The sequence below is a fragment of the Piliocolobus tephrosceles genome, chromosome 15 (assembly GCF_002776525.5).
Source record: "Piliocolobus tephrosceles isolate RC106 chromosome 15, ASM277652v3, whole genome shotgun sequence".
NCBI classification, from domain to species: Eukaryota; Metazoa; Chordata; class Mammalia; order Primates; family Cercopithecidae; genus Piliocolobus; species Piliocolobus tephrosceles.
In genome coordinates, this window is record NC_045448.1 from 54,226,956 (window position 1) to 54,243,210 (window position 16,255).

At 42.6% G+C, this 16,255-nt stretch overlaps 1 protein-coding gene across 1 annotated transcript; it reads right to left on the reverse strand.

Moving 5' to 3' along the window:
* Window positions 1–5,351: 5,351 nt before the first annotated feature.
* Window positions 5,352–12,403, reverse strand: GPR75 (G protein-coupled receptor 75). The gene is made up of 2 exons (XM_023190190.3): window positions 12,239–12,403; window positions 5,352–7,594 (listed from the first exon to the last, which is right to left on the reverse strand). The coding sequence occupies exon 2, from the start codon at window positions 7,474–7,476 to the stop codon at window positions 5,854–5,856; it is 1,623 nt and encodes a 540-aa protein (XP_023045958.1). The 5' UTR covers window positions 7,477–7,594; window positions 12,239–12,403; the 3' UTR covers window positions 5,352–5,853.
* Between the last annotated feature and the right edge of the window lie 3,852 nt (window positions 12,404–16,255).

Below are 16,255 nucleotides of genomic sequence, written 5' to 3' on the forward strand. Positions count from 1 at the left end.
TAGATTCACTCAGGCGATCCTCCCACCTCAGCCTCCCCAGTAGCTGGGACTATAGGTACCTGCCACCATGCTCAGGTAACTTTTCTGTAGAAACGCGGTTTTGCCATGTTGCCCAGGTGCGTCTCAAACTCCTGGGCTCAAGTGATCCTCCCACTTCAGCCTCGCAAAGTGCTAAGATTACCGCAGCGCCTAGCAAAGTACACACTTTTGTTTAAATGAGAGAAGCTGCATTATTTCAAGAGGGGGAATGGTGGTATGGCTACTGCTGTTGTTTGGAAGTATGGCTAGAGGTATGTATAAAAAATGTTGACTACTGGCCGTGCACGGTGGCTCATGCCTGTAATCACAGCACTTTGGGAGGCTGAGGCGGATGGATCACCTGAGATTAAGAGTTCAAGACCAGCCTGACCAACATGGTGAAACCCTGTCTCTGCTACAAAAATAAGCCAGGCACGGTGGCGCATGCCTCTAATCCCAGCTACTCAGGAGGCTGAGGCAGGAGAATCGCTTTAACCCAGGAGGTGGAGGTTGCAGTGAGCCAAGACTGCACCACTACACTCCAGCCTAGGCAACAGAGTGAGAATCCATCCCCCCCCCCAAAAAAAAAAAAAAAAAAAAAATTGTTGACTAACAAGGTGAACCACTGTGGACAGAGCAGATTAGAACTCTGCATCTCCTTTGAGTATACTTTTGTGTTAGTACACTTTCCAGATTCCCCTGAAGCTAGGGTTCCAGAGGCAAAGTTAGTTTCTCCACCCAATTGCATGGTGCCAGATTTTTCCTATAGCAATGTCTTGTTCAGATACTTGCTTTGAAGGTGTCAAGAGAGTTTTTTGTGGAAATAGTGGTGGCAGCAACTTCCTCATTGCTGGACAACTTTAACAGTGTGTTCTTGAAGTCAAAAGTCCACGGTAGGCTTCCTGATTTCCTCTCTTCTTGGTTGGAGCAGAAGTAGTAGCATTTTTGGCTAGTCTGGCTGGTCATGTTTATGGTGGAATCTTTCCTGGAGACTCATCATAGAGCCCTATATAACCATTCTGTAGACATCTAGTTTCCTATATGAAACCCGTTCCTGCTTATGTTAATGTTTTTTGATTCTTAAATCCAAACTCTGATCGGTAAACTCAAAATTCAAAAATTTTCTTTTTCCAGGTAAATCTCATTTAAATGAGTTGCTGAAATGTTCATTTAGCCTCTTTTCACTGACTAAGAAACTTAGTTTTGTAAATAGTCTTTGGCATTATCTATCCTTGGTTAGTCTGAGCATATATGATATAAAATGTAGTCAAACACCGGTAAGTGGTTCACGCCTCTTTCCCAGCAATTCGGAAGGCTGAAGCGGGAGGATTGCTTGAGCCCAGGAGTTGGAGACCAACCTGGGCAACACAGGGAGACACTGTCTCTACAAAAAAAAAAAAATCTATATCTATATATATATATCTATATATATATATAGTCAAACAAGTTTTTTCATCTCTTAAGGGGAAAGAGCTCTCTGTGGTTCAACACATTGTTATCCATTGTGCAAAAATGATCATTGCCATGCTCTGATAGTTTTAAAATGATTAGACAGGAAAGTCATTATATTGCAAACTGGTGTTCAGAAATGTTAGGATTTTCAGTATTTTTATTTTCCAAACATTATTTTAAAAGAACATTAAAAGCATTAGAAATACAAATCTTGCCTAATGGTTAACATAAGAACAATTATTATAAAATGTTTAAAATACATCACATACTTTGCATCACAGTAAGCATCAAGAGAACTAATTGACATATCCTGATAATTAATCATATTCAACTGAATTCTCATTACTTTTAGTTCTCATTTTAGCCCTTATGAAGAGGTAAGTTATATATGTCTACCTCCTGTACCATGACACCTTTATTATGTTAACACAGGTAGAGGTAGACATATATAACTTACGAAGAAACAAGTTAAGTCTACATCTCTATATCTACATATAGAGATACAGATATGGAGGGGGCTGCGAATCGAGCCCACTATATATTTCATGCAATTTATAACAATAATTTCATTTTTTAAACTTTTCTTTTGGAGATAATTTTTTGATGAGCATAAAGAGACAATACCTCATATGCACCTGCTTAGTTTTCTTTGTGCTATAATTTTTACCTCCCAATGATGGGCCTCATGCCAGTCAAATCATCTCAGACTCAAACGTCACACAGAAAACCTGCCATTTTAAATTTTATAAATAGAAATTACTTTTGTGTTAATCTTTTATTACATCACATTTGAAATGCCTAGCCAAAAAAATAGATGTATGCCTTTAAAAATGTGATTCTTGATTAATGTTTTATTCTTTATAAAGTTATTTGGCATACTGGGGTAAATACCAGGTTTTGAATTAAGACAAAAATCTAATTCCTGATTTGCCACAATTCTTCAAATGATCTTGGGAGAGAATATTACATTTCTTAATTCTTTGTTAAAAAGAGATAATAGGCCAGGTGCACTGGCTCATGCCTGTAATCCCAGCACTTTGGGAGGCCGAGGTGGGTGGATCACGAGGTCAGGAGTTCGAGACCAGCCTGGCTAACATGGTGAAACCTTGTCTCTATTAAAAATACAAAAATTAGCTGGGCATGGTGGTGTGCACCTGTAGTCCCAGCTACTCAGGAGGCTGAGGCAGGAGAATCGCTTGAACCCAGGAGGTGGTGGTTGCAGTGAGCTGAGATCGTGCCACTGTACTCCAGCCTAGGCAACAAGAATGAGACTCTATCTCAAAAAAAAAAAGAAAAGAAAAGAAAAGAAAGGGAAAAAGGGAAGGAGGGAGGGAGAAAGGGAAAGAAGGAGGGGGAGTAGGTAGGCACATCAGTCTAAAAGGTGAACTTAAAAACAAAGTAATCTGAGGCTATCCCTGGGTGTGGCAAGAAAAACATTTAGAAGAAAAGGAAAACAAAATAAAATGTACGTCTCATATTTAAATCTCAAAAATAGAAATAACTGATCAATACTGAAAGGTAACAGTTGTAAGATGAGGTTGAGCAGAGTTCTAACTGAATATCTATTCTGTCTTCCCCATACCTCTCATGACCCCTGTATTTGGGGATAACTGGGGGAGGAAACTATAAATTAAATGCCTTTCAGCTGGATGTAGTTTCTCACGCCTGTAATCCTAGCACTTTTGGAGGCCGAGGCAGGTGCATCACTTGAGGCCAAGAATACAAGACCAGCCTGGCTATCATGGTGAAACCCTGTCTCTACCAAAAATACAAAAATTAGCTGGGCATGGTGGCAGGCACCTGTAATCCCAGCTACTCCAGAGGCTGAGGCAGACAATTGCTTGAACCCGGGAGGTGGAGGTTGCAGTGAGCTGAGATCATGCCACTGCACTTTAGCCTGGGTGACAGAATGAGACTCTGTTTCTACAAAAAAACAAAAAAACAAAAAAAAAAAACCCTTTTATGTAAAGGAACAAAGTACCTTCCAATGTGCAATAATAATTCTTGAATATAACAATTTATAAAGATACGTGTTCTATATTGATGCTCATCTTGGGTGTCTAACATTTAAAAACCTAGTGAGTTCAAATACTAACTGTATAATGAAAATATTTTTACATAAAAATATGAGTTCATAGTTGTTATGCTAGGAATCGCAGAGCATATAGTAAAATTAGTTTCAGGTAAAGAAATACTTAATCCATTTTTTCTTTCTGCCTATTTCCAGTTTAAGATTAATGGGAGAGAAATAAAACAATTAGTTGGAAAATAGATTATCTTGAGAATTTTTCTTCCATAGTAACGTATATAAAGACAAAAAAGTCATTTCTAAATAGTTACTTGAATACTGTCGGGCGGTTAGCAAACTCTTCTCACACAGAAGGAAAACATAAATCAAAACATTCCCAATCTCATCTCTACACCTTGTTAAGCAATAATAAATATTGCCCAATGCATGACAGGAGTCCACACTGTTTTCCACAGAACAACACCAACTGAGATGATTACAGCAGTGCCTTCTCTCCCGGGAACAGTGCACCTCTACCATAGATGCAGTCCTCGTCACTAGGCTTCTTGAGTAAGATCATTCAGAAACAATTCACTTTTGGGCCAGGTGGGGTGGCTCACGCCTGTAATCCCAACATGTTGGGAGGCCGAGGCAGGCAGATCTCCTGAGGTCAGGAGTTCAAGACCAGCCTGGCCAACATGGTGAAACCCCATCTCTACTAAAAATACAAAAAATGAGCTGGGCGTGGTGGCACATGCCTGTAACCCCAGCTACTCGGGAGGCTGAGGCAGGAGAATCGCTTAAGCCCGGGAGGTGCAGGTTGCAGTGAACAGACATCATACCACTGCACTCCAGCCTGGGCGACAGAGCAAGACTCCATCTCAGAAAAAAAAAAAAAAAAAAAAATAGAATTCACATTTAACAAGCAAAAATATATCTTTTTTTCTTTTTTTTTAAGATGAAGTCTTGCTCTTGTCACCCAGGCTGGATGCAATGGCACAATCTCAGCTCACTGTAACCTCTACCTCCCAGGTTCAAGTGATTCTCCTGCCTCAACCTCCCAAGTAGCTGGGATTACAGGCACTTGCCACCACACCTGGCTAATTTTTGTGTTTTTAGTAGAGATGGGGTTTCACCATGTTGGCCAGGCTGGTCTCGAACTCCTGACCTCAGGTGATACACCCGCCTCAGCCTCCCAAAGTGCTGGGATTATAGGCGTGAGCCACCGTGCCTGGCCCAAACATATTTCTTTTCAAAAGAACTGTAAACCTACTCAATTGACATAAAATATGTCTATAATAAGAAATGGCAATAATCACACTACTATATTCTTAGTTGACTGTCCTATGAAAGAAAAGTACCTAATGCCTATGTGAGTGTTTTTGGTAAAGACAGAGTTATCTCCTTTTCTGCCTTAAGAAAATATATATTTCTGGCTGGGTGCAGTGGCTCACGCCTGTAATCCCAGCACTTTAGGAGGCCAAGGCAGGCGGATCACCTAAGGTCGGGAGTTCAAGACCAGCCTGACCAACACGGAGAAACCCTGTCTCTATTAAAAATACAAAAAGTAGCCAGGCATGGTGGTGTGCACCTGTAATCCCAGCTAGTCGGGAGGCTGAGGCAGGAGAATCGCTTGAACCCGGGAGGTGGAGGTTGCGGTGAGCCGAGATTGTGCCACTGCACTCCAGCCTGGGCAACAAGAGTGAAACTCCGTCTCAAAAAAAAAAAAGAAAAAAAAGAATATATACATTTCTTTTAGAGACAGGGTCTTGCTGTGTTGCCCAGGCTGGACTCATACTCCCGAGCTCAAGTGATCCTCCTGCCTCAGCCTCCCAAGTAGCTAGGACTACAGGTGTACACCACTGCACCCAGCTAACAATATATTATTTATTCAAATCAACCTGCTACCAAAAAGGTATAGTGTTCCCAACTTCAACACTTCAAAAAATCAAAATTTACAATGCATTTAATAAAAATAACACCTCAGCAAAAATCACACCTTCACATTCTTTAAAAAAGTCCAGTCAATATCTTATTTTGAAGACACATAACACTGACTCAAATCATGAAAATCGGTTGACTTTCTACTTTAACACAGTAGCTTCATTCCTGGCATCTATTTAAAGGTTTGGTACAAAAGACTGGGGCAAAGATCAAGGTAAAAATCTAAAACTTTCACATCAAATCTTAAGATGCCAACAAACTACAAAGCAAATCAACACATACTGACACATCGGACGAAAGAAAACCATAACTGCCAACTTTTCAGTTGAATCTTTTAGGTTTTGATCCGCCATTGAACTCAAAGTTAGAATCAAGTCCATTAGTATCAGAAACAAAAACTGTTTACATAAGATCCTATAGCCTCAATGACTTTAAACAGAGGGAACTGGAATCTGCTTGGCTGAAGTGCTGTCATATTCCTGCATTAAGTCATTAGTGGTGTGATAATGCATGGCAATATATGAATTGGCAAATCCAAAAGAGTTTACTGGCTGTAAGTTACATGGGCTGCTCTCCTCCTGGGAAGGGCTGCTGTTATAGATGCTGTAGTAAGGTTCAATCCGAGTGTTGATGGGGGTTGAGCTGCTCTGACCACAGTGTTGATGTCCAGCAGAGATCTTGGGACTCACCACACTTTCCTTTGAATGACTTGGGCCACAAGCCTGGTCCACAAATTTCTTCTGTGGCTTTGGAGATAACACGTAGGCAGAGTTTGTTTCATGATGGGAGGATTTGTTTCTGTTGACTTCGAGGTTCCCTTTTCCCATGGCTCGAAGTCGAGTCTTTTGTTTGCAGCAGAAAAAACCCAGGCCTATGTACTGGAGGCACCAGAGCACTTTCCTTCTCAGCCCTGCACTGTTCCGAGAATATATAAAAGGGTTTAATCCTGACTTGAAAAATATAAGGGTAAATCCAAACAATTCAAACTGGTAAAGAATGAAGCTCCCATTGCTGGAGAGAACCACCTGTACCAAGGAAATCCCCAGTGGAAGACAGCACACCAGGACTGACAGCACAATGATCACGCAGGTGACCACGGCTTTGGAATCCTTGGCAGTGGAGAGGTTGATGGCTGATACCAGCTGGAGTCGGCTCGCTGCAGGGGTGGCCAGCTGGTTGGGACTCTTGGTATATCCACGGGTCTGAACGTGCTGCAGTTTGTTGTAATTCTGGTTCCTATACAGAGCGGGCATGGCACACTGGATGGGATCTCCACCTCCCTGCACAGGGACCCCCATGAAAGGCTGTGGTCTGGAAGCATCAACTGTGAGTACAGGGGGGCACTTTCTGACTTGAGCATTCTTCCGCAGGGTCTGAGCAATCATGATGTAAGAGACAGAGACCACAGCAACACAGAAGGTGAAGTCGACCACATAGAGAGACAAAATGGCTTTCCCTTTTCCAGCAATCAGACTGGACATGGGAAGACAGAGGTGGGACTTGCTGGTTTTCAAGGTAGCCAAGGTGGCAAGGGTGAAACTGGTGGCCCAGAGAAGCAGGGTGAGGACTACGGTGCAGGGAAAGGAGGCCATGCGATTAGGTTGCTTCCCCAACACCATGCGGAGCCGGTGCAGGGCAATCACTGCCACTGTCTTCAGGGACATGATGATGAAGCCTGAACTGGTGAGATGGAAAGTGAAGCAGAAAGCATCTGGGATACTACTGGCTGAGCTGAAGAATAACACAAAGGTGAACATGGGGGCCGTCACTCCACAAATGAAGAGGTCACAGAAGGACAGGTTCAGGATCATGAAATCAAAGTTGGTTCTAAATTTCCTGAAGGCTGGATCGAAGAAGGACAAGAAGACAATGAAGTTGCCGTAGGAACCCAGGCAGAAGATGACCGCCAGTAGAAAAGTACAGGTCACCAAGGTGGCTGTGTGGATGAGATCCTGAAGACCCTCCTGGAGAGAGGTGCTGTTTCCTTCCGGTGAGTGAGGCACATGGAGCGAGGTGGCATTGGGGGCATCTTGAAGGTGGCCTGTTGAGTTCATCTTCAGAGAGAAATGTCTCCTTCTTCTGCTCCCCAAAAACACTCAGTGAGTCAGGACCTCAGCTCACAGATGAACAACATGAACAATATGTGACAAAAGAGGCCCAAGGCAGATAAGCCTACACACAAAAATGCACACCCAGAAACAGAAAGGGATTAATGTAGAAACAAAGGAATTCATACAGTGATCTCATTATTAGTAGTAGTAGTATTAGTACTAATATCTCTCACCTTGAGAGAAAAATTTATTCATTTATTAGCAATAGGGTCTTGCCATGTTGCCCAAGCTGAACTTGCACTCCTGTGCTCAAATAGTCCTCGTGGCTTAGCTTCCTAAGTAGCTGGGACTACAGCATGCACCACCAAACCCAGCTCTCTCTCTCTCTAACGAAAGCACTAGAATTTTTCAGCTCTGACTTGGTGCACAGAAAGCACTTCTCCTCACAAAGCCCAACACAGAAAAAGATGCAAACAGATGCATTAATCCAGCTAATATTTAGTTGTATGAAACAGAGGTTTTCAAATGAGTTTAAGTGTCACCTGGAGAGCATGTTAAAAAGTTTTAAGTTATCACTTGGAGAGCAGATTTCTTGGCCTCGCCCCTTGTGATTCTGTTTGAGGGGTGTGCAGATGTTACTTTTAGAAACACTTCTGTGTCAGGCACTGAAGATATACAAGAACGTAACCTCTCCATCAAAGACATCACAGTCTAGTTGGAGATCAATCTAACTACGTAATTATAGCCTAATAAGGTTGCAGGGTGCTATGACAGCATGGAAGGGGGGAACCTACTCCAATGTGGAAAGGGAGCTGGGAAAGGATGAAGGGAGCTTTAGCGAGTAGGGGCCAGCTGGATGAAAGGTTGGGGGTATGGAGTGGGGACAGACAGGCTAGGAGAAGTGGGGGTGGGTCTTTGCAGCAGAGACGCTGAGGCAAAAAACTGCATACGCTTGAAATACAGGCTGGAGGGTATTGGTGATGCATAATGTGGCCCTTCAGATATTTCCCATAAATTATTAACAAATCCTGTTTCATTCCCTGTGAAGAATCCTTTATTTCCCAGTATTTATAATTTTTCCCCCAGCTTGCAATGTCTTGGCCAATTAACTGCATATTCTCCTTTGGAAAAAAAACCTTGTGTACAACTACATGTGAGAGGGAAAACTGGAAGTAACCAAGGATGTTGGAATTATACTAGAAATTTACAAGGTGCAAAGCACCACATTGTAAAGTCTAAACTGCTATATAAATGTGAGTTACCATCATCCCAACAAGAATATCCTGATGGTGAAGCAGGAGGCATGCACCCATTCCTGCATTTGTTCACTCAATTTACATTAATTATGTGTATACCATATGCCAGTATTATGCCAGGTGCTAAGTGCTAGGATGAGTAAGGCACAGTCTCTACTTTAAAAGAATAACTTCCTGCTTTCCTAACTTTTTTTTTTCTATTTTGCAATGAGACTTAATGTGCACTCACACAACTCTACATTGTCCTAAATCCCAAAGTCCTGCATGGCTTGGTGCCCAACCTGCTCCCAACAGATGCTTCTGGTGGGACTGACTAAGCTGTTTCTTGGAGACAGCACTATGTTCTTGACAACCAAAAAGCGTTTGCCTTAATCTAGAATTTTAGGAATAATCAGTGGCACTGTGGAGGTCCAGGGCTGATGTTCAGTGTACTTAACCACCAGCTCAAGCTGGATCCCAGAAGCCTCCAGCTGTTAACCCTTTAGTTGCCGGATCAAGGGGGTCCACAGGAATGTAACAGGTCAGTCAGGGATTACTTGGGGCTCCAATTAGCAGCTATGGACTACCCAATAGAGAAGTCTCTCTGCATTTAACAACAGGTACAGCCATGCCAGTGACTATCAGACATATACCAGTGCTGGGAAATCCATATAATTGACTGGTGTCCTTCATCAAGGAAGAAGATACCTTCATCTATACTCTTAACGTTCATGTGGTACAGATCAGGACGATACGGTGAATTTGTCCACGGGAAAGTGAGACCAACTTTTCTATACTTTCCTTTTAAATGAAAGTTCCATAAGAGAAGAAAATCCTGAACTTTGTTTCTTGATGGTTAGAATTTTTTAAAAATAGTACCAGAGAGCTCTATTTCCACTTAAAGGCTGTATACTTGTTTCTGAACACTTTTGATACCTACATAGTGAGAAAGACAACTTTTTACTGTTTTTTAAAATTGCTAACGGGAGGACTAGAGCTAATTTATGAAAAGAGAAGTAGAAGAGAAAACACAATTTGAGGAGGCAGGAAGAGCAAGGAGGTGATACCAGTCTCTCTAACCCCCGCATCTCCAAGGGTGTCCTTGGAAGTAGAGAAATGAAGAGCGGTGCAGAGGGGTGCAGGAATTTGGCCTGGGGAAGTTAGAAGAATGAAGAGTCTGGAATTAGGATGCTAAGAGAAATGAAAAGTAACTAGGTAATAACAAAGTGAGATGACAGAAGTTATGAAGACTTCAGGCTAAGAGATATTTGGAAAAAGGGATTAAGAGAAAAATGAGATGATGAAACACTAACGTAAGTCAAGAATAGGAGGCAGCAGGAAAAAAGGTGATTTGGGGTAGAGGAGAGGCAACTTTCACGTTTTGTACAGTTACATTTTTTCAACAAATTTTAAAATTTTCCGTATATATATTTTTAACAGAGATGGGGTCTCACTATGTTGCCCTTGCTGGTCTCCAACTTCTGGGCTCAAGCGATCTGCCTGCTTTGGCCTCCCAAAGCGCTGAGATTACAGGTGTGAGTCACTGTACCCAGCCTTCAATAAATTAAAAAAAAATAAGAATTCCAGGTCAGGAAATAACAATGGCAGTATAATTATCAGCATCATTATTAGTATATTAATTTTATCAAGAGCTTAGGATGTGCCAGGTACTGTTCTCAATGTTCCACACTATTAGCTTACTGGGTCCTCACGAAACCCTGAAATAATTGGTATAACATCTCCATTTTGCAGTTGAGGAAACCAAGTCAAAGAGAAGTTATTTAAAGTGGTGGAACATGGATTTGAATCTAAGCAGTTGCTCTTCCACACTCTTCACCACCATGTTAAGCCGAACAACAAAAAAACCTTTTTGGGAGGCATCCCCAGGTCAGAAGTATTAAGTGGTTATTACACACCAGGCACCTATTCTAGAAGCTTTACATAAATTATCAAGCTTTATTTCATTCTCACAATAATCCTACGAATAGGTATTGCAACCCCTTCCCCGCTGAAACTTTGTGGAATCTGAAATTCTAATATTTCTATATAGCTATATCTACATCTATGTAGATACAGATACACACACACACACACACACACACTCTCTCTCTCTTCTACGTATCTTTTTGGCAAATTTGATAATTGTAGTTCACATATAACGTAATCATAAATCACTCCTATATCTCAAATTATCTCAAATTAGAAAAAAGAAGGAATCATGGGCTGGGAAGAGAAAAGGGAGAAAAAGCAGAGGACAGAATAGACGAAAAGGTTTGCAGAAACACTTTAGTGTAATAGAATTCAAGAAAATTGAGGGAAAGTAAACTCAGGTCTTAGTAGTAACCCCTGAGACTTTAAGAAAGAGGAGGCTGTGACCATAATTTGGAACGACATGATGACGGCAGAAAATAAAAGTGATTTTGGAAAGGGAGTAAATTAATACTGATTTGCTACTCTTAAATATTAAATAAAGGTTACCCATGTTATCTGCAATGCAAACATAACAAGCTACTCTTTATCTTTGAGACGGAGAATAGGTTATGGAAGAAGATGGGATTAAAGTCATAAAATCAGAAAGATGTTAAGTTGGAACACCAGTCTTAAGCATGCATATTAGCTGCAGTAAGACAGAACGAATTCACATGCATATTCTTACAACTGAGACATCCTGAAGTAAGCAAAGAATATTGATGAAATGTATTGTATAATTTGAGTGGCAATGATTTTTCATTAAGATGTGTGAACAGCCTGTGATATATCTAGTGTGCTGTTTAAAATTTTAGTAAATATTAAAACATGTTATAGGGGCTTTTATAAGTTAACTCACGACCTAAATTCTTCCAACCCATTCCCCGCGCCCCCCAGAATGTCTTAGGTTAGCATTTTCAGAGCCTAACCCTGAGAAAGAGCAAGGTTCTGTATTATTGTGATTCCCATTGTATTTCTGTTTATCAGGAAAACGTCAGGGAGGTTAGATAACTTCCCCAAGGTCACTAAGAGTCGAGCCAGATTTATCGGATTTCAAAGCCCTTGCTCTTTCTATCCAGCAGAACTACACTGAACCCGGAGCAGCTAATGGGATGGGAAGGCCTGAGTCATTTGATGGGAGGGATGAAGAGGCAATGGAGCCCTCAGCCTGAGGACAGAGTGGGAAACTGCAGGCAGGGGAGGTCGACCCCTCGTGAGGGGCTGGCGGTTGGGTAGGCGCTTCCCAGACAAGGGTGAGGTGACGGTAAGGAGGGCCTAGGCCACGCCAGGTAAGCTTGTAAACGAATCTGCAGAGGGGTGATGGGTTAGGAGGGCTCAGCCAGGGTAGGGGCGTTGGTTGGTTGGGGGATTCCACGGCTAAGCAGAGCTTGGGAACCGGCAAGGACGGGCGAGAAGGCTACCCTGCAGGTCACACCAGGAAGACAGGTACGCGGAGCCGGGCCTGGCCCAGCGCAGCCGCGCTCCTCGCTATCCCTCTGGTCTCCGGGAGCCGTCCCCAGCGTCGTGGGGTCGTCCTCCTCCAGGGGCCCGCGGCCTCTCACCTGCCAGGTGGCCGCAGCGCCTCCCCTCCTCCTCCATCTCGCAGTCCGGACCCCGGCTCCGCCTGCCGCTCCGGATGATGCAGGACTAGAGGTATCATCGCCATCGCCAACGCCTCCGCGCATCCCGGGAGCCGCGGCAAGACGCGGGCGCAGAGGCGCAGTCACGGAGACGCCCAGGGCACCGCCCCCTCCGCCGGACACCGGGCCTGGTGCCCCGCCTGCGCCCCGCACCCTCCGCGCCTCCGCCGCGGCGTCCCGGGGCCCAGAGCCCGGACACTTCCGCTGCCCGCCGCACGAGGGGCGCTTGAGCCAGGTTTTTCAGGCTCGCGGTTTTGCTGTTTGGGGAACTCAGGCTTCCTGCTATAGCCAAAACCTGAAACGCAGAGCAAAGTGGAGTGGGAAGGAAGGGAAAGATAGGGGTACTGATGGCACGCAGGGACCCAGGGAGGTCTTTGCGGGCCTCCCTAGGCTGCTTACCCTGCCCGCAGCCCACCTCCTCCACGTTCCCCGAAATTGGCGGCGGCTTCCGGTTTGGAACTTTGAGACCTAGATTTTACAAATCAAGTCATTGTAATATAATTTAAATTAAACCAATTTGAACTTACCTAAGCTCTCTTAAGGTATTAGTGAATTAACTGAGGGAACTCAGCAAGGGGACTAATTGGCGGGAAACATGAAAAGTATAAAGAAACTACCCACGCAAATAAAACGACCAAGCCCAGGAATCATGGATATTAATGTATTACTTAATACTATGTTGAATGTAAAAAGTCTTAATAAGTCATAGTGCAATGTATAGGCTAATTTTAGTAAGCAAAAACACAAAACTAAAACTACCGTCCTCTCTCATTCTTCTACAATTCATACATGTCCAAAATAATGAACTCCTAAGATAGGTTTTAGTCTGAACAATCAAGTAACACTCCTAAGTATGTCTGCTATTATGGGTACAAAATGAAACCAGTTAAACTCTTCCTCCTTCAGTATCCCAACCTGGCTAACTAGGATCTTACTACTTTTCTAACCTCAGGGATGCTATTTAGAAACAGAGAATGTTATTTGAAGGCCCTGTGCTTCATTCACTCTGGTTACCAGAAAACCAAAGTTGATTCTGTTCAGATGAAATACTTAGAATGTTGCTACTGGATTCTTCATTTAAGCTAACGGTTTATCTTTTTAAAACAGAACTAGCAAGTATCAAGTAATTTAATTAATGTAATTTCTTCAGTTCCCTATGCTTTCATAAAACAAACAAACAAACAAACAAAAAAACCTGAAAAAACAAAAAACATGAAGAGGCTGGATAGTTTATTATTCAGTCCAGGAGCCGAGTAGGCTATCAGAATTCTGTTTAGAAATAACTTCAAGAAAGTTTTCCAGTTTCCACATATTCCACTTCCCAACCACTTGCAATGAAGCAGTTCCAATGTATATTGTCAATAATGGTAACCTTGAGTCCCACAAAAAAATCAGCAGAAAAATACTCATTAGCATTTGGAGTGGGAATTCTGATCAATATTATATACCTCTCTATATAAATTTGCTACTGCATAAATAAATGCTAGTCCATTTCCAGGCATTTGGCTATATGAATGGAGATTACAACAGGTCTGGGCTGGATTGAGACCATCAGAGTTACACCTACCAAAGAAATGGTCTCAAACTGAAAACAAACAAACAACCACAAATCATCAAGGATTCTAGAGATGAAGAGGAAATCAGGACTTATCAAAGTTCCAGAACTAGCCAGAACCATTCAACAAGGCTAGAACTAGTATATCTATAAAATCCATAAGTGAGCGAAATTGGAAAAAACATTGGTAGCAAAAAAATGGAAAATCTGCAAATAAATAAGCAGGGCTAATTACAGATCATGAATTGGCTATCAATCTGCCCTGACACTAGCATTCTTCTAATACACTCTTATTATTGCAATGCAAATTGACACATGTGCACTTTGAGGAAAACAGCATATATGAGAGCTGTTAAAATGGTCTTCAAAAAAAAAAAAAAAGTTCTTGACCTAAGCATCTCTTACTCCTTGGAACTGCTCCAACATTTCAACAAAAGAAGAGTTTTAAAGCATAAAGGTATGAAAATGTGCACTGCAGTGTAATTCGTAGTACAGGAAACTGAAAACAACCCTGATGTCAAAAAGGAGCACTTAAAACAATTAGGATATACTAAGAGACAAAGTCTACAAAAACAATTACAAAGACCATGTAGAAAAAGTTACTTTTCCCGTGATGACGGCTCACGATTTTTTTATTTTTGTGAGACAAGGTATCATTCTGACACCCAGGCTGGAGTGCAGTGGCCTGATCTCAGTTCACTGTAACCTCTGCCGCCCACATCAGCCTCGCAAGTAGCTGGGACTACAGGCACGTACCACCACGCTCAGCTAATTTTTTCCATTGTTTGTAGAAATAGGTCTTTCTATGTTGCCCAGGCTGGTTTCAAACTCTTGGGCTCAAGTGATCCTGAAGTGCTGGGATTACAGATGTGAGCCACTGCGCCTGGCCAAAAGTTAATTTTTTAATAAAACAAAATTGCTCTCTGGTCCTTCTGGCCACACTACTAATTACCAAAAGTGCCCTGCAGCTTAAAGGGCTTGGTAATGATAAGTATTTCAAATATTTGAAAACAGCTTTCTCGTATATTTGCACGTAAACTTTCAGTCATTTACATTAATAGGTGAATTAATTTTCCTCCTAAATTTTGAAGCACAATCTGCAGTCTTTGCTTTCTAAAGGATCCATTCAGAAACTAAAGATGTATTTGACCTTATAAAAAGATACACAGGTTTTTTCTTCCCCTCACTTCTCATCCACCCCCACAGAGCGGCCCATGCTCTCTTCCATGCCCAGTCAACAGTGACTTCCCAACACAGGTCAGCCTCACCCCTCCTCCTCTAGTAAACCTTGTTACCACCTTAACACAGTTCCTGCTGTCCTTCTCATGCTTTTAAATGCACCATATACATTTTAAGAACTATCTTAGACCATATAAGAACATGCAACTCTTTTCTCCCCCACCTCCTCCTTTTCCCTCCTGGTAAAACATTTCATTTTTCCTACTGGTAAAAATTTAATTCACAGGACAGTGTCACTGGGGGAAATATCAAAGTAATAAGCAACTTTCAAACCCAGAATCAGAATGACCTGGGAGCATGTTAGGCACTCAAGGTACCCTGTTTTTGGGTCTGTGGTGGGTTTTGTGTGGTTCTCAATCCTAGCTGAACAACCGAATCATCATAGAGCTTCTAATATTGTTATGCCTGAGCACCCCTGCCAGAGAAGTTTTCATTGAGGAACAGAGAGGGCACCCAGTAAACATCTTTAATTTTTAAAGTTCCCATTTAGGAACCACTGCTAAAGCAGTTTCATACAGCTTAATTAGAAAAAGCTGAAGTGGTCAACATACGATGTGAAGCCTCACTTCTCAATGTGTGGCCTCAGGCAGGCATTGATACCATAAAGTGGGAACAATGAATTCCATGTACATTCTAACAAAATCCCCTCATGATTCTTAGGCACATCAATTTAAGGACCAATCACTTAGGACCAGGCACAGTGGCTCACGCCTGTAATCCTAGCACTTTGGAAGTCCAAGTTTGACACCAGCCTGGGCAACATGGTGAAACTGTCTCTACTAAAATACAAAAATCGGCCGGGGGTGGTGGTGTATGCCTATAGTCCCGGCTACTCCGGAGGCTAAGGCATGAACGTTGCTTAAATGTGGGAGACAGAGGTTGCAGTAAGTGAGATTGTGCCATTGCACTCCAGCCTGGATGACAGAGCAAAATTCTGTCTCCCACACCCCCACACAAAAATAATCAATCACGCCGGGCGCGGTGGCTCAAGCCTGTAACCCCAGCACTTTGGGAGGCCGAGACGGGCGGATCACGAGGTCAGGAGTTCGAGACCATCCTGGCTAACACGGTGAAACCCCATCTCTACTAAAAAATACAAAAAGCTAGCCGGGCAAGGTGGCTGGCGCCTGTAGTCCCAGCTACTC